This window comes from Berghia stephanieae, chromosome 7 (assembly GCF_034508935.2).
Source record: "Berghia stephanieae isolate SIO BIC M18660-M18661 chromosome 7, UCSD_Bste_1.3, whole genome shotgun sequence".
In the NCBI taxonomy this organism is placed as follows: Eukaryota; Metazoa; Mollusca; class Gastropoda; order Nudibranchia; family Aeolidiidae; genus Berghia; species Berghia stephanieae.
The window spans coordinates 6,007,282-6,032,301 of record NC_088366.1 but is presented as its reverse complement, the minus strand read 5'-3'; the positions used below and the strand labels follow the sequence as shown (position 1 = coordinate 6,032,301).

General features: G+C 35.9%; 1 protein-coding gene across 3 annotated transcripts in view; it reads right to left on the bottom strand.

The window, feature by feature from the left end:
* The window catches only part of LOC144976411 (lymphocyte-specific helicase-like), a 32,183-nt gene extending 11,683 nt beyond the window's left edge, over window positions 1-20,500 (bottom strand). The window contains exons 1-13 of one of the 3 annotated variants that reach the window (XM_078920693.1): window positions 20,196-20,500; window positions 12,950-13,008; window positions 11,777-11,893; window positions 11,083-11,277; window positions 7,865-7,954; window positions 7,028-7,132; window positions 6,400-6,513; window positions 5,142-5,324; window positions 4,336-4,559; window positions 3,808-3,933; window positions 3,343-3,445; window positions 2,420-2,581; window positions 1,798-2,015 (exon numbers count right to left, since the gene is read on the bottom strand). In XM_078920693.1, the coding sequence (XP_078776819.1) occupies window positions 1,798-2,015; window positions 2,420-2,581; window positions 3,343-3,445; window positions 3,808-3,933; window positions 4,336-4,559; window positions 5,142-5,324; window positions 6,400-6,513; window positions 7,028-7,132; window positions 7,865-7,954; window positions 11,083-11,277; window positions 11,777-11,893; window positions 12,950-13,008; window positions 20,196-20,322 (1,823 nt within the window). In that variant the 5' untranslated portion in view covers window positions 20,323-20,500. Of the gene's footprint in view, window positions 1-1,797; window positions 2,016-2,419; window positions 2,582-3,342; window positions 3,446-3,807; window positions 3,934-4,335; window positions 4,560-5,141; window positions 5,325-6,399; window positions 6,514-7,027; window positions 7,133-7,864; window positions 7,955-11,082; window positions 11,278-11,776; window positions 11,894-12,949; window positions 13,009-17,163; window positions 17,434-20,195 lie in introns of those variants that run through there. The other 2 variants (XM_078920692.1, XM_078920695.1) reach the window with 2 other exon arrangements.
* Between the last annotated feature and the right edge of the window lie 4,520 nt (window positions 20,501-25,020).

The window sequence follows — 25,020 nt, the reverse complement described above, 5'->3', positions numbered from 1 at the left end:
TACTAAAGATGTGTGTGTGTGTGTGTGTGTGTGTGTGTGTGTGTCGAACCTAGCAAGTTGCAAGTCTGATTTTTTGTTTTCTTTTGTCCATCTCTTGTCGCCACTCCTTTCTATCGCATTGTTGTCATTTAAAATAATACAATAATATTAAAATTTCGTTTGGTGTTTTAACTAATCAAGTAATATGAGTTTCATTAGTTTCTTCCATCCAAAAAAACCAGTTATAACGTCTGTATTTTTAAAAGGTCCAATAGAATATTTGGGGACCCCGGTAGCTCAGTTGATAGAGCACTCTCTTTATACGCAAAGGGCCAGAGATCGATCCCGGGTGCAGTCGATTTTTTTCTGAATCCCTGTCTACTCAGCAATGAATGGGTAGCTGAGTTTGTTAGATCTGGCGAAAAGTCACCATCGACCCCTCTTATCACCTCATCCACCCCCTCTTATTATAACTTCACGTCTCTCTCTTACTCTTCAATGCTCGCTGCCCTCTAATGTGTGTGTGTGGGGGGGGGGGGGGGGGGGGGGGGTAGGAGTTGCGTGTGTGTATCAACGCCACGAACAACTCGATCAACGCCTTGGGCGATGCCATTATCTCCGTTAATGGGGATAAATTTCAAATTTTATTAAATTATCGAAGTAACAATGAAGTACGGTGAGCAAATAAAGAAGGCATCACCCCTCTTCTCTAATTAGGTTACAATTTGAAATGAGTGTGACTACTCCGTGTGTTTTACTCCTGTAGGCCACGGTTTTCATCGTGTAGCGGTCTTTAACGGTTCAAGAATGAACGGACCGGTCTAGAGACCGGTCCTTGCGGTCTTCATTTCCCAAGGACCGTAGGACCGTGGTCCTTAAGCTTGCCAAGGACCGCCCCGCACTAGTTAACATGATCAACATTCACATTATGTCTTGTTAACATGATCAACATTCACATTATGTCTTGTTAACATGATCAACATTCACATTATGTCTTGTTAACATGATCAACATTCACATTATGTCTTGTTAACATGATCAACATTCACATTATGTCTTGTTAACATGATCAACATTCACATTATGTCTTGTTAACATGATCAACATTCACATTATGTCTTGTTAACATGATCAACATTCACATTATGTCTTGTTAATCAATAAAGCTTCGATTCCATTTGACTATTTTCATTTATTTCTTGGAGCATCAAGCAGCAACGCATTCACATAAGTCAAAAGAAAGATACGATTGTCAAAAGAGAATATGTCTTTAAGCCACCTGCATTGGTAAATGCCCAAGAATAGTAAAATAAGGCAAGTAGTTTAAAATGGAAAAAAAATAGATCCAAAAACAATATATTCATGTGTCTAGTTTTCATATATGCCACAAACACCAAACAAACAACAAAACACACTTTATGAGAATAAAAATCTAGATTTCAAAGGAGAAAAAAAAATTGTAACCCAGAATTGCTTTAAGATACTTAATAGATGTAGTGCAGTTTAATTTGGTCCGACATTAATGATCTCTTTTCAAAAAAAATTTGGTTTATAAATCTGTGTCCCTCAATTCGGACAAGATTTTATAAATCTGAATCTTCCAATTTCCACTAAGATTTGAGTTTATATATCTGAATCTGGAAGAAAAATATTGCAGTAGTAGCTCATCAAAGTGTCTAAAAAGTGTGGACAAAGTCGCTACTTTAACAAAAATTTTAATATGTCTGCCCTCTAATTTAGCAGGAAACAACTGAATAACAGAAAATTGGTTCAAAAGAAAAATGAAAAAAAAAGGAAAAAGGAAAAACCTTTCCCTACCTGGAAGCATTGTTGTCACTCACAGCCATGAACCAACTCTCCAGCTCTTTCTCCTCCTCCTCTACCTTTCTCATTGTGATCCTCTCACTTCCTGTACTCTTCCTCACCCTTTCCTCCTCTCCACTCTCCATCATGGAGCTATAATTAATGATTCGGGATGCTGAACGTCTCTTTGGATGTCCAGCAGCATTCAACTCTACTTTCTCTTCTGGCTTCTCCTTATGACCAGCAAAAAAAAAACAAAAAAAAAAAAACAAAAAAACCAAAACATGATCATCTGATATAGTCATTGTAGGCCAACTATTTGGGTAGCAGGGAAAGAAAATGACAATGCTGATGACTACAATTCTATATTTATCATTAAAGCTGCTCCTCTATGATATTCATCGATGATATTGGCAATTTGTCAAAAAGGAGGAAAGTTTATCGATCCATCAGGCAAACTCAAACAAAGCTATAACATAAAATATTGCATCGAATATGACATTAGTACATCAATTCTTAATAGTGAAGATAAATATATATATTAATTTTTTTTTTTTTTTTTTTAAATTGGAGATGCGACATTGACATTGATACTGGGTCCAAGTCAATCGGTTCCTATAAGAAGAAAACTATTTACATTCTTTCCATCCAGAAAGTTGAAGATGGAGCGATCCACAAGAGCTGAGTAAAAGTCCTTCTGTTCTTTGGTGAGTGGGGCGTACACAAGGACTTCTTTCTTGGGAGGAATGCATAAATCCACATCTGATTTCAGACGGCGAAGCATAAAGGGAGACAAAATCTGGAAATGGGAGGATAGAGACAAAAGATAAATTGTGGGCTGTCGTCATCAAAAATCAACAAGCGGTTCATGTAGTCATTTCTAAACATTAAAATTAACATAACATAACAAGATTAAAGGCTCAATTTAAGATTTTATCCTTTAAATGCCTTTGATATAAAGACTACAAATTGATTTTTCAATAATATGGTCAATAAATCATTATATAAATGAGTAAGAAAACATTACTGGTCATATTGAAATCTTAGATAATACAACTCTCTGTCGATAAAATCTTTAAAATCATCTAGAGGACATACATTCTTTGTTTTGATCCTAATATTATTCCACAAGTGAATATTTCTTATCTGAATAAAAAACTTTTACTATTGGTTACATGGAACAAAAGTATTGCTGATTAATGGAAGGTAGTCGATGCAATTTTAACACCCATTTGAATCTTGATTATAAGAATTTTTCATCAATAACTTTTTGCTTTCATGCTAAATAGCTTACAATGCTTCTTTAATTCACTGAACAGGAAATATCTTTTGTGTTTTATGTGGAATATAACCGACCAAAAATCAAAATAAAACAAATAACATCCAACCTCACATAATTAAATCAGCATGAACATGTCTGCAAAAGTCTATAAAACAATGTCACACAAACTGACTCTCTGGTCTATATCTTCCTCTTATCTTTGGCATTAGCATCAGAAATCCGATAATAGTCTGGAAATTTTATTTATAGAAAATGGTAATTTCATTCTTGAGTCATACCTGATGTAGCATGCTAAGGATGTTCTTTCCTTGTTCCTGCTTGACTATTTGTTCTTCTGATGTCTCACCATCCATACAGTTGGCATCGAACCACATCTCAAAGCTTGAAACAAAGAAAAGACGTTACATTTCTAGTAAAATTTCTAACAAACCTAACATTTCTAGTTATCTAGTGAAGCCATTAACAACATTTACAAGTCAAGTTTTAAATTTTATCCAACTCAAGGATTGCCTCCCTTCTCTTCCCTTTTTTCTTTATCCATCACTTTGCTCCAACATACCAGAATCTTAGGCACAGATTGCTATGTTCACTGAAAGAATTGTATTCACTAGAAATAAGGAACTGCATAAAATTTGATAAAATATGCTGTATTCACTAAAAGAAAATGGTTGTATACATTACAAAGAACTGCATAAAACACAAAGTTTCTGCCTGCTTCTGTACAATTAAAAATAATATATTACCTTCCCCTATCATCAAATATCTCTGGCAACAGGAAATTAAGGAGAGACCACAATTCTGCCATATTGTTTTGGAGGGGTGTGCCAGTTAAAAGCAAACGGTGGGTGGAGTGATACATCCGCAATTCTCTGTGAGAAAATACAGAAATTACAAGAGAAAAATATGATTAATTAAACGTGATGGGCCACACATAAAATTTTATTCCATTTAAATTTTACCCGATCAAGAGAAAGTTCTGTGGAAAAAATTATAACAAAAATAAAACCAAAACAATTCTCCTGTCAACCAACAAGACATTCAGAACTTAAAAGGGATGGGGGTTGGGTGAAGGGAAACAAATGTTTTTGTTTCATTAACTAAAAAACATTAAGAACAGTTTGATCAAATCATGATTTTTGCACTGTAATTATCATCAGAAGCAGATGAGATATTTTTATAATACTATTCAACACAAGTACTGTCACAGGTATTTTTTCAAAAAACTTTTATAATAAAATTAGCAAATCAACAACAACAACAAAAAAAACTACCTGATCAGACGACAGTGTGTGTTTTTGATTCGGTGACCCTCGTCAACAATCAAATATTTCCAATCATTATATGCCAGGTAGCGTCTGTCGATCATGGCAATTTCATACGAAGTGATAACCACAGGCTTCACAAAAACCCCGTCTTGAACTTTGTGCCTGCGGCGAATTTTCTTGGCCAGGAGAGCTCGTTCATCCTTGACACCATGGTAGAGAATGGTAGGTACCTAAGTCAATGCAATTAAAATTGAAACATATGCTTACATTTCTTCATAACTCAAATAAACAAGATATTAAAAAAGGAATAGAATTATTTCTAACCAACATAATAAAAAGAAAGAATTTCTACTATCCATATAATTCAATAAGCTACAATGCCAGAGAGAGAGAGAGAGAGAGAGAGAGAGAGAGAGAGAGAGAGAAAGAGAGAGAGAGAGAGAGAGAGACAGAGAGAGAGAGAGAGAGAGAGAGAGAGAGAGAGAGAGAGAGAGAAAGAGAGAAAGAGAGAGAGAGAAAAAGAGTAAATGAGACCCACCTGATAAGAGCTGAATGAACTCCCCAAAATTGATATGAAGAAAAATACCATTTCAGTTTGTCATGAAACAATCTCCTATCACATTTCAACAAAAATCATTCATAAAAATCAAGTATGGGGAGTATGCTTTAGCATCGAAATCTACTTTTTTTCTTTTCTTTTAAGTTTAGTACATTTGACGAGTTGAATTTTTTATTTTTTAGTGTTGTACATTTTAAGAGTTGGATCACTTAATATCAGATAAAATATCAATAAATTGAAATGATCCTCCTACCTTGGGGGCAAACCTTTGTAATTCAGCCAACCAATTCGGGATTGTAGACAGTGGAGCACATACTAGAAAAGGTCCAGGAATGCCCATTTGAACAAGATGAGCCAACATGGCAACACACTGAACAGTTTTACCCAGCCCCATTTCATCCGCAAGGATTCCGTTTACACCATTCTCGTACAAAATCTGTAAGAAATGATTTAATTTTCATGAGAAACTCTGTTTAAGAGTCACTTGAAATCAGAGGCAAGATTAACTCTCTAGAGTTCACTATGATTGAAATTCGAACAAATTTGTTCAATAATCCATTCAACAGTGCTGATGGTAACAAAAAAGTGAAAAGGAGGAAAATTTGGAACTATTGCCAATTGAAATGATAAATTATCATTGATACTCTAGCTACCTTCTGAAGAGTGAGAAACTGCACCTGTATGTTCCACCTCACATCAACTTTCTCACAGCCAATATATTTTTTTTTTAATTCCAAAATAGTGAATTTCCATGGATCTGAAGAAAACCATCACCACTGATTCATATGAACTCAAGAGAATTCTTGTACCAAATTAAGTGTCCAGTGACAATTTTCAAACCAAAAGCTAAGATGTCATGAAAAATTATTTTTTTTTATAATTTTTTTTTTTTTTTTAAAGTTGCTTCCACACCACAATAATTTGATTTGTGTTTCAAGTGGTTATAAAGTGCTTGTGACTGTTTAGTCATTTCATCACAAGGGAAAACGAACAGTCCTTTGATATAGATTGAGCTTCAAATGCCTGAAGGCATATCAGGGCATATCTTAGTAAGCAGACAAGCAGTCTTGAATTTATGTTCACAGCTCAAGACCTATTCTGGTACTTAAAATATATAATATCTCATCACTTGACCATGCCAAAATACAAGAAAAACCAACAATTCCGAAAGCCATTGTTACTTTTTAGATTAGTTTTAAATTAAAGTTTCACGTCCATGTAAACCGTTGTGTATTTTAGAAAAAAAATATTAAATTTAATCAGGGTTGCCAGTTCAGGAGGCAAAAATTTACTGAACTTTTATGCAAACAAACACACACATAGAACGACCCCATACTGAGTGTTGAACTCCAGTAAAAAAAATACATGACGTACTCACTTTTTTTCTATTTAGCAGGTGATTGAAAATATACTGAGGGTTTATAATATACTGAATTCCGTAAGTATACGGAAAATTGACAACCTTGTATAATGAACGTAAAATGTTATATTAATTGTCCATCCTGCAGTACCTTTAACCAACTGTATCCTTCAACTTGATATGGTCTCAAGACACCACCTTCCATCAGTTTGGGTTGAAGGAGGGGAACTTCCTCACCATTTATGTACCTAGGACCATTGTTATTCTGTTATTTAAACAAAACAAATAAATAAATAAATACATAAATATGAAAATAAATAAAATAAAACGATGTTGGGAAAAAGCATACAAATACTTCCTTCTATAAGCACGCATTACTGACAGTTTAAGAAAAGCAATGATAGAACGTGCTGACCAAGCCAAAAATGTCTTAAAACAATAAATAACGAATTTAAGCAAAACAAAGAATTCAATTGGTAAAATTTTCAGAAGTAGTTTATGGTTAGTCTCCTTCTGTTGACCACTTATCCACCCTTTCTGCAATGGGACTCCTCTCACATGTTTCTAGAACAACCCAAAAGCTGAAGTGTGTGTAAATTTACTGACACATCATTCATGTACTATTTTTGTCTGAAGCTAGCTAATTTCCCTTTAAGCTGTAAATGTTCATACAATTGAATATGAACCTTTACAAATTCCTTTTTTACCAAAAACAAGGCACCTTCCACACCTCATATCACATAGCTTATGCCACAAAGATCTCAAGATAAAACTTTTACCTCATCCAAACCAAAAGTCACAGCTTTTTCCAATAATTCAGGCTCTTCATTTTCACTATCCTCGCAATCTGTCTCAGATTTTTGGGGTTTCATTTCCTCTTCGGACTGAAAAATAATAAAACCGTCTATCAAATCGCCACTAGCTTTAACATGTCGCTTCACAGTTTCTAGAATTTGACATGAAACACTGTTTGCTATCTAAATAAATTCATTAACAAGTTGTGTAAATCGAGGCACCAAGAATCTCAATCCCCTTCCATTGTTTGAAATTGTCTTAAATTTATCTCAATACAATATTGGTATTTCGGCCCAACTGCCCATCACTTTAGTCAATAAACATATTCATTTCAGAGCAGCCCAATTATAGCCCAAATAAAATGTATCATTTCCAACCAATGAAATCCTGTACTCATAGCCAATGAAAACGTTTGATTGGCTAAACCCACTGGGGGTCCTTTTAACTGTTTCCTTCTCTGCAAAATACTCCAAGCAGAAGCCAGTCAAAAGCAAATGGTTCCATTCTTGAACATGAACACAAAGCCAAGGACAAATAATATAAGGGCAAGGGGGGATTAGCAGAGACAGAAGAACCATGGAGCGAGGAGTGGCAAACTTCACCTATGCGGAATTCCAACGAACACATAATTCAATCATCAATCCGGTAGAGTATAAATAAATTTAAGTTTCAATATTTCTGCTTGAAAGAACATGATAATTTTTTTGTGAAATTAAAACCTCGTCTTAAGACATTAAGTCAAGCTTAAAAAAGGTTGTATTATAATATCAGCAGCAAAATTCTCAATTTTCAAGGTTATTACTGAATTATCAAAAACTTACATCACTCTTGACATCACTCTTGCTATCTTCACAAACTGGATTTTCATCAGACAAGAGAGAAGACTTTATTTCCCTCTTTGACCTTTTGGACTGAAGACAGAGATATTTTACATAAATTAGCTATCATAGTCAAAACAGTGGAGTGAGATATATAAGAAAAGACTTCTTTCTACTACCTTGAGCCAAGACTGATGTACACTTATTATGTTATGATTCACAAATTCAAGCTATGATGAGTTAAGGAGAAAGTTCTAAATCCCAAATAAAATTATTTGTTTATTCACCCAATTCTTCTTACCAGTATTAGCAATCCCGTTTTAGGATTCTTCAAAATTGCAGGTCACAAGCGATTTTAAAATTAATATATTATTATTATATATATGCAAAATCAGAATATATCAATTTTTTAAATTTAACAATTCTCCCCCTTTGCAAAAATCAAGCAGACGACCGAGTCAATATTGAACACAGGCATTTTAAACAGATGGTCACAAGCAGCAGTTGGTAAGATTACAAATATCATATAAGTGTCATCATCACTTTCAATTGATGCAAATGTTTTTAAAAAATTTGTTGACAACAATTACTGGATTCGCAATTGACAACTTGTATGATTTAAACTGCCAAAATGGTAGAAAGATCTCAAAATTGGTTACTTTTTATCACTTTGGTCATAAAAAAATAATGAACTGGCGATTTAGTATATTAGAAACAATGAGGAATAATACTAAACAACAATTTATTTTTTTGAATTGTGGCATAACTAAATAAATAAGTTTCTATCATATTTTAATAGAGTTTTGACATTTCCACCCTTGGTAAAACTAAAATCACTAATAAATCCCATCTTAGACAATTTGTATGGTTCTCCTCCATCTTTCTCTTTCTCGTTTGTTGTGAGCCCTGGAATCAATTAAATGAAATTAATTCATTTTGCTGGCAAAGCAATACTCAATTAATGGCCTTAATATTATATGAGTTTGAGCTAAAAATACAATAGTGCCATATTTATAATTGGAACTTGAAACATTGAAACATTATATCATACTACTTTTTAAATTTAATTTAATTTATAAATCAAGCCACAATTTTTTTCAAAGATCTCCTCTGAATCTGGTGATTTGAATTCTAAAAAGGCCCCTGAGTGTACCTCACTGCAACTTTTTTATTCAAAATAATCCAGGGGTAGAATGGTACCATTGTATGATCTATAAATCTTCCACATTGGGTAAGGAGTCTGATATCCACAACCATTACACTGGGTGGCCTAAAGTAAGTCCACTCACTACACCTGATGCCCAAGTTATTACAATATTTGCTAAATTATTACAATCTTGGCTTGGAAAAAACTGTAAAGAGAAATTTCCCCTTTTGAAAAAAATAAGGAGACTTTAATAAATTTTTAAAAAATTCATTTTGTCATGCAAATTGACTAAATTTGATATATTATATAACTTAAAATTATAATTTTAAAGGGAGATAAGCTTAGATACATTATCAGAAAATGGTTCAACTACCAGCAATGAGGAAAAGAAGTCTAATATTACTGATACTAATGAAGGTATTTACAGCAACTGTAACGGTACTTATGCAAATTATTTTCTTTTTTAAAACAACCACCAAGAAAAAAACAAAAAACAATCACAATTCATTATTGTTGTTTATATTTTTAAGGATTTTACGGCGCTTGCAACACATTTAGATAATATCATTGCCAGTAAAAAGGAAGATAACGGGATAGTAATAAGTTCTAGAATTACAATTAAAGCACCTAAGAAAAGGTAAGACTAAGGGGAATGGTTCAAATAGAAAACATGTAGATTCCAGGTGCACACTATCAAATTACTTAGTTTGAGATCACCTAAAAGTCTCATCCAGACACAGGTACAGGTCCCCACTAATAGAAATACACACAAATGTTTACAAATCATAAATATATGTAAACAAAACATAATACAGTGCATAACAGAGAGAAGATTTACAATGAAAAAAATATCATCTCCCAAAACTATAACTATACATTCGACTGTTACCATTACAGCCAAAGATCCCCAGCCAGGGTCAGGACAAAACCAAGTAAAATCATTCCAAGACAATTACAGAAAGCAACTGGAATGGAAAACAGATAAGGGGGATAGCAGACGCAACAAGTACCTCCCTGTCCACTATGGGAGACAGTTCTTTATTAATAATCTATTAAGGGGGGGAGCGACATTAAAAATGATGAATTTTGACCCTGTTTGCTAAAATTAGATTTTGGTGGGATGTTGTCAAGTGACCATTTGTCTGCATAAAAAATTGCATGAGAACTTCATCTTCAGTTTTTTTCGACTCAAAATAACGTATTTTGTGACCCATAGTATGATTAAATCCTGCCCATTTTTAGTTTCAGTGGACTGATTTCGTGAAAGAATATCAAAGAGTCTTTATAACTAAATAAAGGTAAAAACATATCAATGAAAAGTAGAAACTCTCCTCTATCTTCAACAACCAATCACTTTGTTCTTAATTATGTCATGTGGTCACAATCCAATCAGAGAGCGAGAGGAGAGTTTTTCCCTAAACTCATTTACTTTGACTTTTAAATGCGGTTTTCTCAAAACTGCAACTTTCGTCACTGAAAACCTATCCCCTCCCTCAGTTTTTAACCAATCTTCTTCAAACTTTCTACAAATGAGTGTCATACAAATACGCAGGTCCTCTAGGAGCCAGATATTTTTTAAAAGATTTTTTTTTGGAGTAATTTGAAATTATGTAACTTTTTTCAAGGGGAATAATCGAGTAATAACTTTGAACTTAATCTTTAAAGTTTCTAATTTAAAAAAAATCGGGCTTCTAGAGCCTCTTTATTTTCCTTTTTTCTATCTCTGAACAAAATATTATGGCAATCGCTTGATAAACAAAAAAACCTTTGACTTTTTAAGATTTGTTTATTTTCCAATATGGCGTCGTTTCCATAGCAACGGGCAACTTTTTTTTAAAAAAATTATATTCAATCATCCTTCCCAAACATATACATTATGACTGTGCATAGAAGTTTAGGATATTTCATCAAATAAAAAAAAATGACCCTTTAGTGTTGCTCCCCCCCCCCCCCCCCCCCCCCCCCTTAATCCATTGAATGGACAAACAAACAAAAAAGTGTAATAAATGTGCATTAGAATATTCAGGAGGATAAAAAAAAACCCCAACAATTTTACACAAGCCTTTATTCATACCTGTGGTTTTTCAACATCCTTCATTTCCTCCATCTTTGCCTTCCTTTTCACCACTCTTTCCTTCCTCTTCTCCTGTTCTTCCTTCTGCTTTTTCATCCTGTCCACCAGATACTCAGTGTAGAGGGTGCTTTTACTGAGCAGATATTTGAGTCTTTCATATCTCATTTCTGTAGTTTCGTCCACTTCATCAAGCAACTGAAGAAAGTCAATGAAAATGCAATTTTTAAAAAAAGAAAGAAACCTCTGTCTGATACATAACAATAACAATAATAAAAATGAATATTGGAAAATGAGGCACCACACATATACCATATAATATTAAAAACAATCTCTGTGGTGATCGAATCATATTACCATGTTTCTCCATCACTGTCATTTATCAATTTTATTAAAATTCCCTTATAACAATAAAATTTGAAGCTCTTATTGTGAATTTCTGTTATCGGAAATTAGCAACAGACCAACTGGATCAGGAATTTCCCAATGAAATCTGGGAAAATGACAGGGCTGGTGATGGAAAATATCTTTGAATCCCGAATGAGCATAAAATGCTTCAAATTCAATGGCATAAAACTCCATAATTTTCAACTTTTACTGGTGAACCTTTCAAAGGGTGGAAGTTCCTAATCATATCAAGTGAAGTTGTTCAATACATTTCTCAAAAAGAAAAGCATCACATATAAAGTAAACCTACCAACTGATTTTGCTTTTGTCTCTCTTCCTCCTGTATTGTTCCTTCAACCTGCAGCCGTTCTTCTTCTTCCATCATCGTCTTGGTGATAATATTGGCTTGATGAACCTCTGCCAACTCCTTTTAAAATAAATAGATTTACATTAAAATAACTATTTTTAAAACTGACTCTCCTTTTTCCTCTTTACACAAGAAGAATAAAAAATCTTTTGGTTGATATGGATATGGTAATAGGGGCCTATAACTCTATTAATTGACAACAATTGGGCTTTTATATAGCGCAATATCTACTAAACGTGCTCAAAGCACTTTACAAGGGGTCCCTGGCCAACAGCACCATTTCACATATTTAGTATTTAGGATGGGACATGACGTCTGTTAGGCAATATTACAATTTTTTCGGACAGAGGTAATGTTGTTAAGGGTCAGGTACTCATTTTACACCCGAGTACGGTATGAGAATGTAAGTAAAGAGCTTTCTCCAAGGATTCAACTACAAGAGGAGCGAGGCCTACTGATCCGAAAGCGAGTGTCATACCACTAGACCACATGGCCGCTCAGGAAAGTGTTCCTTCAGAACTTGATGCCAAAGATGTATTATAGACATATTTGGAGCTTGCTTTGAGACAAACTATCTTTTGACCTGTATCTCACCACTGTGCCATAACTAATAAAGTAAAAATCCACTTTTATATAATACTATACATTTTTATGTATTCAATGTGCTGTATGCGCTTCAATTTGTATCATTTTATCCTCCCAGCAACTTTGGAAACATTCACATTTCATGGGACCTAGAGTAAAACTTCTATGCCAGGTCTTTTCACATTCCAGCAACCAATATTGTCCAATAATGAATTATGCAACCAGAGTCTGCATATATAGCGGGATAAGCTTAACAAATATGCATTTATATTTTATTATTACTTTCAATAGTGTCATTATTATCATCGTTATAATTATATGAGTCAAAAATCATCGGTTATTCACCTCACCAACTTACTGGAGGAATAAAAAAAATTGAAATGTTTATAAGTATAAGTATAAGTAATATTGTTGGAGAAAGTCGAATGGACTATACCCATTTGTTGCATGTCCAGTTCAACACCCTTTGGTGATGGAGAATGATCAATTATTTATATTATGTAAAACTAAAGAGATTGGAGACTGGCTCACCTTTCGAATTGCTGCACCGAGACATGGCGAAGCTGGTCTGCTACTTGCCGTGTCTGATTCTGTGAGATATACAAATAAAAAGCAAGGCATTACTTCATTGTCAGTCGTTGTGGTTATAACTGGATCAGATTCATAACAAGCACTAATCAGAAACTGACAAGCTACTTTATGCATGAAACTCTGACAACGTGTACCATAGCATGAGTGAAAGCTCAACAAAAATATTAGTTTAGTAAGTTTACTAAAAAGATAAATTCAAATGAAGTTGGGAAAAATGGCTGAAACTTAATTGATCGAAGCTTACAGATGAACAGTTATAGCTGTCTGTCAAGAAAGTATTTATATGTTGACCACACAATATTTACATTGAGCTTGCTTCTGTTCAGGAGAATCCTGATAGCTCAGTTGGTAGAACGCTGGCTTCACACACAAAGGGACCAAGATCGATCCCGGGTGAAGTGGAATTATTTCTGACTCCCCTGTCAAAGCAGCTGGGTCTGTTAGATCTGGCAGAAAGAACTTTGAGACAAACTAGCATTCTATCCAAAGGGTAGCAAGCAAGAGTTTCACGCTATAGAAACCAGGATAAACTCTGGCTCCTTGGCCCAATCGTACTTCTTCATCATCACCAGTCAGTTCTCGACTCATAAACCTTCTAGTGTTCATATTATTTTTGGAGTAGATAATGAAGTCCCTATATGGCCATGTCAATCATGTAGACATCCTTTGAGGATATAAGCCTACCCTTTGATGTCTGCCGTCGCATTTTCGATTTCTATGGTCACTCATGACTCAACTCCGCCCAGATACAATTTCATAGGTCCGTCCATCACCAAATTTCAAACTTTTGTCCTCATGAGTTCTTAAGTTTTTTGATCGAAGAACGATTGGCTATTGATCATCTTGACCCTTCAACAATTGGTCGTTCTAACAACTCACCAACATGAAAAATCAGTTACGCATTTTTAAAACTTTTTTTTTGTGGTCAAAACATGATGGGTGGGAAAAAAAGCGGTTTTCCATATTACGACAGGGTACTCAAAAAGGAGGAAAAATCGGAGCGAATCCGATTTTATTGGGATACTTGGTAGGTATGCAGTACCTACAGCCACCTGCAACCTACTCTGGAAAGATGGAACTATAGCACGTAACAGTACTGCCAGTCCCTTGATCGCCCTTATCGTGGCCAGATAAATCAGTTCCTCCTGGCAAGTAGTGTAGGAGGAGACACAAAGAGATCCAAATGCCCCACGCCCCAAACATCTAGTTGCACGGATGCTGAGTACCTCTCAGTAGACCCCGCCCATCAGTAGTGCCGCGCTGAAGACCGGTCCGGACCGCGGTCCGACGGTCTTTTAGCTGTGAACCGAAGACCGGTCCCAGAGGGGAAGATCGGCGGCGGTCCTCACTTCTTATCACCTTTCAACTAGTGCGGGGCGGTCCTTGCAAGGACCACGGTCCTACGGTCTCGCGCCATAGCCTACTACTTCCCCAGCGATTCGTTGCTTCGGTTGCCTATCTTCCACCAATCACCACCCATCCCACTTAATTAATCGCACCCACCCCCCTTTGCCATACACTAAACGACACAGACGACCATACAGGCAGACGACCACCAACCTCCACTTCCCAAACCGCCCTTTCGTGTGTGAGATGGGGGGAACAGGAGGCGCACGCCTTGGACAATTCCATTATACGGGGTAAATTTCAAAATTTACTACACCATAATGATCGCAATGACAATGATCTATGGTGAAGGCATGACCCCTCTTCTCTAATGGGTTATTGTTTGAAATGTATGTGACTACAAAAGATGTGTGTGTGTGTGTGTGTGTGTGTCGAACCTAGCAAGTAGCAAATCCGATTTTTTGTTTTCTTTTGTCCATCTCTTGTCACCACTCCTTTCTATCGCAGTGTTGTCATTTAAAATAATACAATAATATTAAAATTTCGTTTGGTGTTTTTACTAATCAAATAATATGAGTTTCATTAGTTTCTTCCTTCCAAAAAACCCAGTTATAACGTCTGAATTTTAAAAAAGTCCAATAGAATATTTGGGGACCCCGATAGCTCAGTTGATAGAGCACTCTCTTTATACGCAAAGGGCCAGAGATCGATCCCGGGTGCAGTCGATTTTTTTCTGAATCCCTGTCTACTCAGCAATGAATGGGTAGCTGAGTTTGTTAGATCTGGCGAAAAGTCACCATCGACCCCTCTTATCACCTCATCCACCCCCTCTTATTATAACTTCACGTCTCTCTCTTACTCTTAAATGCTCGCTGCCCTCTAATGTATGTGTGTGTGGGGGGGGGGGGGGGGGGGGGTAGGAGTTGCGTGTGTGTATCAACGCCACGAACAACTCGATCAACGCCTTGGGCGATGCCATTATCTCCGTTAATGGGGATAAATTTCAAATTTTATTAAATTATCGAACTAACAAGGAAGTACGGTGAGCAAATAAAGAAGGCATCACCCCTCTTCTCTAATTAGGTTACAATTTGAAATGAGTGTGACTACTCCGTGTGTTTTACTCCTGTAGGCCACGGTTTTCATCGTGTAGCGGTCTTTAACGGTTCAAGAATGAACGATCCCACGCTCTCAAAGGTCAAACCGGTTCGAATTTCCAACAGTCTCTCAGGAATGTTCAATGTCGAAAAGGACCGGTCCTAGAGGACCGGTCCTTGCGGTCTTCATTTCCCAAGGACCGTAGGACCGTGGTCCTTAAGCTTGCCAAGGACCGCCCCGCACTACCCATCAGTGAGACAGATGGTTTGAGTTGAAGATAAAAAATATGACCAACCCTGTGCCAAAGCCATAGCAGCAAAGGTACAGACACTTTCCCTGGCCTTGTGTTATGTAGTTGTAATGTAAGAGACCACTCCACTTATTCTGCCTTGGTACCAAAGATGTCGGTTGTGCCAAGATTGCAGAGGATTTTCCTTCCTAGTGTAGGGATCGGCTTGGCAGTGTGTTAGTGTTATCCAGCGGTCAGGTCTGTTGGTCTTTCTTACTTTCTTGTAACCAGACCAGGGTAATAGTAATAGAACCGTTTGACTCAAGCAGATTTAATAATATAAGTTGCATCCTACTAATCCTACAACTACAACCATCGAAGTAGTTCATTGGTAGTTGCATGAAAATTTGAGATTGCAGCAATTGTTTTCAAAATAGTCTCATGCTATTCTGCAAGAAATACACTTTTCAATGGTACCAAAATTATGACAATGTGACAATTAGAACCAAAGTTACGGGATTATTAGTCCGCAAAAGTGGACCAAAATACTTAATATAATTTAAGAGGAAAAAAGAAACTAAAACTGTGACCAGAGAGCAACCGAAAAGCGGGGGAAATGGAAAATCACGGTTATTTGGGGTGGAATACATATAAAACCATATATCAAAATGATCGCAAAGGAAAGACGAAGCAAATTTAAAAAAAATTAAATGATTATTATGCAATATTATGCAACGTCATGCAATTACATAACCCTAGAAAATGAAAAAAAAGACGCGAGGAACGGATAATAACTTTAAAAACAGATTTGAGGGTGGTCTTCTTCCAGAGCATGCTTACAATACTATGGCTATGATTAATTTTGAACACAAAAATTGTTAAAACAAGAGGAAAGGAGCGTAAACGTATGAATTTAGACACTAAAGTTGTGTCCTTGGGGAAGGCACTTAATATTTGGCATTGGCAAATGAGCAACAGACGAAAGATGACTGGTATTCGGAGAGAAGAAAAAAAAAACAAAAAAACAATGAACAGGGCTAGAAATAAAGTTGAACAAGTGTCAGTAAATGCAACTTGCAAATGTACTGCCCAATGTTTTTGCATCCTTGGACAAGACATTTGGGCACCAACAGTACTCGGGAGAAACAAGCTTGCCGCTTTAGATATGCAAACATGGTCAGTGATAAAAATGCAAAATTAAAAACAAGAACTACATAAGAGTGGTAGAGAAAACTTAACCTGAAAATGCAAAATTGAATATTACGTAACATATTACATAATAACAAACAATAAGCCGATAAATACCGACACTTTGCAAACTTTCTGCAACATAGGCATGTCATATATCAAACTGAACATCTCGAAGAGATGTATCATATGAATAACTATTAAACTACATTAAAATTGAAATGAACTTTAGAAAATTTGATAATTGCTTTGCATTCAACATCACTAAGAGAACAGATTAAAGGGTACTCACGTACTGACTCGCTTAAATCCATAAGATGGCTGATATGTGGCAAAAGACAGAAGACAAACAAAATCTAGGCACTCTGGGTTGTTGGCTGCATGGAATGTAGACACAGGCAATATCCAGGTAATGATACTGAATAAATACATCGAAGTCCAAGCAATGATACAGAAGTAGTTGGGGGAGACTGACGATCGAATTCATGTTGTTACTTCAATTTCATATTTAAAATACAAGGCAGATTATTGGAGCTGGAGGAGGCAGTCGACGGGAGTTGGAGGTGGCAGACAATCAAATTCATGTCGTTATTTCAGTCTCATATTTAAAAATACAAGACAGACGACTGGAGTTAGAGGCGGCAGACGACTGGAGTTGGAGGTGGCAGACAATCAAATTCATGTTGTTATTTCAATTTCATATTTAAAAATACAAGGCGGATTATTGGAGCTGGAGGAGGCAGATGACGGGAGTTGGAGGTGGCAGACAATCAAATTCATGTTGTTATTTCAATCTCATATTTAGAAATACAAGGCAGATTATTGGAGCTGGAGGCGGCAGACGACGGGAGTTGGAGGTGGCAGACAATCAAATTCATGTTGTTATTACAATTTCATATATTCAAAAATACAAGGCAGATTATAGGAGCTGGAGGTGACAGACAATCAAATTCATGTTGTTATTTCAATCTCATATTTAGAAATACAAGACAGACGACTGGAGTTCGAGACGGCAGACGACTGGAGTTGGAGGTGGCAGACAATCAAATTCATGTTGTTATTTCAATCTCATATTTAAAAATACAAGACAGACGACTGGAGTTCGAGGCGGCAGACGACTGGAGTTGGAGGTGACAGACAATCAAATTCATGTTGTTATGTCAATTTCATATTTAAAAATAAAGGCAGATTATTGGAGCTGGAGGAGGCAGACAATCAAATTCATGTTGTTATTTCAATCTCATATTTAAAAATACAAGACAGACGACAGGAGTTAGAGGCGGCAGACGACTGGAGTTGGAGGTGGCAGACAATCAAATTCATGTTGTTATTTCAATTTCATATATAAAAATACAAGGCAGATTATTGGAGCTGGAGGAGGCAGACGACTGGAGTTGGAGGTGGCAGACAATCAAATTCATGTTGTTATTTCAATCTCATATTTAAAAATACAAGACAGACGACTGGAGTTCGAGGCGGCAGACGACGGGAGTTGGAGGTGGCAGACAATCAAATTCATATTGTTATTTCAATTTCATATTTAAAAATACAAGGCAGGAAATGAAACATGAAAATGTGGTGTCATAATGAACGTCTGACTCTGAAAACAAAAAAAGTACTTCGATTATGATTAAATCAACAAAATTAAAAGTTATATAATAATTTTTGTTGTGGTAAAGAGTAAAGTAATGAATGAAATATACTTGAATTGGCTCTATCATGCTATTCTGTATTATTTGTATTGAAATTAACCACATTAAATTAAACCAACACACTTAACCTGCAGAACAAACAAAAATAAAAGATAAAAAATAATATCAGTGGAACATAATTTTTAGTTGTCCGGTATCATCCCAGTTAAAAAGTCATTTCAGTTTCAACATTCATTCATAAAATAAAACTAAAATTATGGATGGGACTATTTTCAGTCTTTTTACAGCAATTATTTAGCTTGAAATTATTTATACAAGTCACAAAAGCAAACGCAGTCGATAGTTTACAGACTGCACTGTACACAGGAGACTCGGGGATACATCGAGAGGCAATCCTGGTTGGCCGTCGCCAACTTCATGAACACGCATCGTATTTAAAGTCACTAAAAGACGCTTTCGCCAGCATCAATCACCACCAAAATTCACACAAATAGAGAAAAATGGTTGGCGAATAATATAACATTAATTAAAAATAGGTAATATAATGAAAAATGTATTTAAAATGAAGTTAAAACTTACCAAATTTTCAAACAGCTGGCATCTGAACAAAGAATGAACGGATTAAAAATCTGAAAACGCCGCCTGATGCGCTGGCTTCTCCTCTTTAAAATGAGACCGGAAGTGACGAAATTAGTGCACAGGAAGCGATTCCACGGCAATGGAAGTAAAACTATGTTCACCGGTAAACACAATTTTCACTCCAGAGCCGTAACATCGATATCGGGGCTCGATCAGCGGCTCAGCCACGGGCGATGCGACTACCTAAGTTCATTACTCAAAACTACTCTTTGCAACGGTAGGATCCCAAGCCTAGGCACAACACTACTAAATATTATTAATAATATAATATAGTCTACTCTCTCAGTCCAAGTCCAATCCCAAGTCAGTTTATTTAAGATGTCAGCTGGTTGATAAAGGGAAGCAGAGGCAGAATGACGAACAAGAGTTCAAAAGAAGTATGTTTGTTTGTTTTTAAGGGTTTTACGGCGCTTGCAACACATTTAGGTTATATCAGCGCCAGTAAAAAGGAAGAAAATGGGATAGTAAAAAGTTATAGAATTACAATAAAAGCACCCAAGAAAAAGTAAGACATAGGGGAACTGGGAACAAATAGGGATCAGATGTAGATTCCAAGAGCAGACCACCAATGCACTTAGTTTGAGATCACCTAAAAGTCTCATCCAGACACAAGCACAGGTCCCATCTAAGAGGAATACACTCAAATGTTTAGTTTACCAATCATTTAATATAATATGTAAACTCAACATAATACAATGCATAACAGAGAGATGATTTACAAGGAAAAAAATATCATCTCCCAAAACTATAACTATACATTCGACTGTTTCCCTCCCAGCCAAGGAGCTCCGGCAAGGATCAGGACAAAACTAAGTAATCTCATTCCAAGACAATGACAGGAAACAATTGGGAAACGGGTATGGGGGGATAGAAGACACAGCATGTACGCAAAAGAAGTAGGGCGTAGGGGCACAGGCAAGCTAAGACTGGGTCAGAAATAAATGACAGCTGAACAATAATATAGTGATGATAAAATAAGCATTAAATGTCCTGATAAAGATTTTAATTAAGTAGATGCAAATATATCGCATACCTGATAACGAGCTGTCGATGAACTGGGCGCAGATAGCCTCCTCTATTACCATTGGTATTTCTGCCTCATCACTAGACGCTGGCAATGTAGGAGACTCTCCACGCTTTTCCTTTTCTTCTTTATTCATATTTAGGTGTTAAAAGTTCAATTCCAAAGATTTAGAATTTTAAATTGTATAGTTGAAAGTCCCCTAATGAGCCACGAATGTAGTAAGCGTGTTTCTGTATAATCGAGCAGCGCAAGAGCGTTGAGAGAGCGAAAGTTGTAAACGCCTGTTGCGTGTTGCGTTTACGTAAAATTTCTCTGCTGGAACCGCGGGAAAATCCGGAAATTTTTCCGGGAACTTTTTATACTGGTTTGGAAAAAAAATTATGTTGGCCTTGTTGATGGATTTACTTTTTTTTTTCTGTTTTGTTTTGTGCTGTTTTGTTTGCTTTGTCTTTTGTTGTTGTTTTTTTTTTGTTTTTGTTTGTATTTGTTTACTTTTGTTTTTATGTTTTTTTGTTTGTTTGTTTATTTTGTTTTTGCTTTTTTTTTTTTTTTGGGGGTTTTTTGTTGTTGTTTTTTTTTTTTTTTTTTTTTTGGGGGGGGGGGGGGGGGGAGTTGGTTTTTTTTTTTTTTTTTTTTTTTTTTTTTTTTTTTTTTTTTTTTTTTTGAACACATCACAACATCCGCCAGCCGACGTACCGAAACAAACAACTATGTGTAAACTTAAACTTTTATAGACGGAACGATATTGACATCACTCAGCTCTTTGTTATTGGTTTTACCCAGCCGTTTCTCGTATCAGTAGTAGTAGTAGTAGTAGTAGTAGTAGTAGTAGTAGTAGTAGTAGTAGTCGTAGTAGTAGTAGTAGTAGTAGTAGTAGTAGTAGTAGTAGTAGTAGTAGTAGTAGTAGTAGTAGTAGTTCTCGTGATATGACTATAACACTCGCATTCGGACGGTCCAGGGTTGGGGCCCCGCCCTGATCGGTGGCGCATAGTTGAGTCCTTGGAAAAGGCTCTTGACTCACCTTCTCTCACCGTATTCATGAGTAAAATGAGTACCTACCTGGCCGCTGACAGCTTTGTCTCAGTTGAAAAAAAAATGTAATACCACATTAGTGTTGCTGTTGGTTAGGGCCATTGAGGTCACGCTGGTTAAGGCGGAGCCACTGAGGTCTTACATGTTGGGCGGAACCCTTTGTAAAGCGCCTTGAGTACGTTTAATGGATATTGGGTTATATTTATATAGGTGCTCAATTCTGAAAGCATCATCTATTACCGTAACTGTTATGGTGTATTATTATTATTGAGTTATTGCCCTTTGCAATTGTATTACTAAAATATTAGTAGTAATACAATTCCAAAGGGTAATAACTCAATAATAATAATACACCATAACAGTAACAAAGATGCAATTCGAGCGTTTCAATAAAGAGCCAGGTTTGTTGTAGACATCGGCGATCCAGCCTCTCTAATCTTTTCAGTCATCAGGCATCTTCAAGAAATTCACGTCTCATTTGCTCGACTGTTATCCACTTATATGATGTTTCTTAGGTAGCATCTCGTTCTTCGTCGTCTGCTACTTCTTTATTCTATTTTTTATTTGTGATTTTATTTTTCATGAGCTTTTATATAGCGCAAATCCACTAAACGTGCTCAAAGCGCTTTACAAGGGGTCCCTGACCAACAGCAACATGTAACATGTAGAACGAGACATGACGCCTGTTAGGCGATATTATACTTTTTTTTTCGACATAGACAACGCTGTTAACGGCCAGGTACTCATTTTACACCTGAGTATGGTGAGAGAATGTGACTAATGAGCCTTTTCCTAGGACTCGACTATACGCCGAGCGAGGCTCGAACCCAGGACCTCCCGATCCGAAAGCGAGTGTCATACCACAAGACCACATAGCCGCACTATCATTATTTCTTGGTGATGGGGGTCCCGATAGCTCAGCTGCTAGAACATTCGCTTCATGCGCCAAGGAACAGAAATCGATAGCAAGTACAGTTGAATAGTTTGTATTGTTTTGGGGTTTTTTCTGACCCCCCCCCCCCCTCCTCCTTCCTATCCTCCCTACAATGATTGGGTAGCTGTCTTTTAGTCATGACGGGAAGTACTTAGCGTCCTATCGAAAGGACAGCAAGCAATTACTATTGTCCTTTTCACGCGATAGAAACCGGGATAAACTCCGGCTCCACGGCCCTAAGGACTCTGAAGGACTGCTTTCTTTCTTGGTGAAAGCATTTTGGTCCGCGGTTATGGCCTCACAAGTAGTGAGAGAAATTAATATTTGATTATAAAGAAATTAATACACTCCAGGCAATTAAACATGTCAATGGAAATCAAATGATTAATCTAGTAATACTGTTTTGTTTTTGTTTTGTTTTTTTTTAATATTTCTTTTTTACAACGCGTAAAAGGGAGCATACCAATGTAAACGATCAGGAACTTGAAGATACAGATACTTTCTGCTAACTCGGGAGTATAGTAAACAAAGATGGAGGCACAGAAGCAGAGGTGAAAGCACAGGCTGCATTCACATCTTTGAACAGAAATTGGAGAACTAAAGATATCTCCCTTCGACTAAAGCTAAGACTTTTCAACTCAAATGTGAAGTCTGTCCTACTGTATGGATGTGAAACTTGGAATGCATCGTAGGCATGTATAAAGAGGGTATAGATTTTCATAAACAGGTGCATGCGTAAGCTACTCTCAGAATAAAATAGATGGACAGGATTAAGAACGAAGAAATATAGAAAAGAACACAGCAGAAACCGGTGGGAGAGGAAAATAGGAAGAAGACGATGGAGGTGGATTGGACACATCCTTAGAAAGAATGACTCCACTATAACAAAAAAAAAAGTATTGGACTGGAGCCCTCAGGGTGTAAGAGTCAAAGAGCAAGGGGAAGGCCACGGGGAACATGGAGAAGAGTTAAAGAAGCTGAATATGCATAGAAGTGATAATACATGGAACGAGTTAGCTCAAGATAAAGAAGGATGGAAACTGTAGATGGCCTACACACTGACCAAGGGTGAAAAAGACAATGATGATGATTGTCACAGTATATATTGTTATTGTAAGGAATCACGTCAATATCATATCACCCCTATTAATGTTACGTTTAGAAACACTATTATAGCCTAGTTGTTATTAATTTGGTTTGACTTCGGTTTCCCACTTTGGAAGGTTATCCCTGAAAGTCAATAAAGCTTCTTAAAACTTATCAACTCAATCTTGTTGTTTGCTGATGTCATAAATAAATAATATTACAATGATGATGATGATAGGTGTTATTTTACAATGAAAGCGAAGGAATAGACAATTGACCCAAGTTCTAATCAACGTTCAATAATCATTAAAAAAAGAAAAACATTGGAGGAGAAATATCATCCCTGTTTTATAACATCCACATTGTTTGCATGTCTTTGTGCGGTTATGTGGTCTAGTGGTATGAAACTCGCTTTCGGATCGGAAGGTCCTGGTTTTGCATAGTTGAGTCCTTGGGGAAGGGTCTTTACTCACATTCTCTCGCCGTACTCAGGTGTAAAATGAATACCTGGCCGTTGACAGCGTTGTCTCTATCGGGGAAAAAATTGTAATATCGCCTAACAGTAACAGGCGTCATGCCCCGTTCTATAATATGTTACGTATTGCTGTTGATCAGTGACCCTTTGCAAAGCGCTTTGAGCACGTTTAGTGGATATTGCGCCATATATAAAAGCTCAAGAAAGGAGGGTTGAGCTCAATAATATTATGGCCTGTATAATTTGTATGTATTTATGGCTTAGCACCACAAAAGTTAATGTGATTGATATGGGAGTACAGGCCCTCTCGGGATCTCCTCTCATCACGATATACCACTACCACTTTAGAAAGAAAAATGTATAAATGTCTCGAAACGTCAATTTTACATTGAATCTTGAATTCTCTCTCGGCCTTTACCAGAAGTAGAAGTGCTCATACTATTAAATTATTGAAGTCTAGACTGAAGACAAAATATTTTATATTAATAGCTATATCAAAACCACGTTCATTATAATATTATTGTATTGGTACCAGAATAACTTAATAGATTATATTCTTTCTTTTTTATATCTTATGGAATTCGGACCCACGATTTGGAACGATCTCCCTCAATCTGTGAGATTTTCGAACTCTATAGATATATATTTTTTTAAAATATGAAAATATATCTTTTCAGAAAATATTTACTTAATTGAATTTTAAATGTATTGTATGTGACTTATGTATTGATGATGTTTTTTGATGCCCATTTTATACTCTCAACGTTTTGATATTGGTTGATTTGGTCTTGCAATGTTATCGTTACCTGATATTTTCCTTTTTTCTTAAAAAGCACTTTGAGGTTTCGACGAAAGCGTTATAGAAATATTATTATTATTATTATTATTATTATTATTATTATTATTATTATTATTATTATTATTATTATTATTATTATTATTATTATTATTATCATTATCATTATCATTATCATTATTATTATTATTATTATTATATTATTATTATTATTATTATTATTATTATTATTATTATATTATTATTTTCTTTCTTCTTCTTCTTCTTCTTCTTCTTCTTCTTCTTCTTCTTCTTCTTATTATTATTATATTATTATTATTATTATTATTATTATTATTATTATTATTATTATTATTATTATTATTATTATTATTATCCATAAGCCTATTTGGAGAAAACAGTAAACTGGCAATGCGACAGTAAACGTTAGATGTCTCTCATTCCTGGGGTTAAGAAGGGGGGGGGGGGGGGCAAGAAAAAAACAAAACAAAACAAAACAGCTTTGTGGATC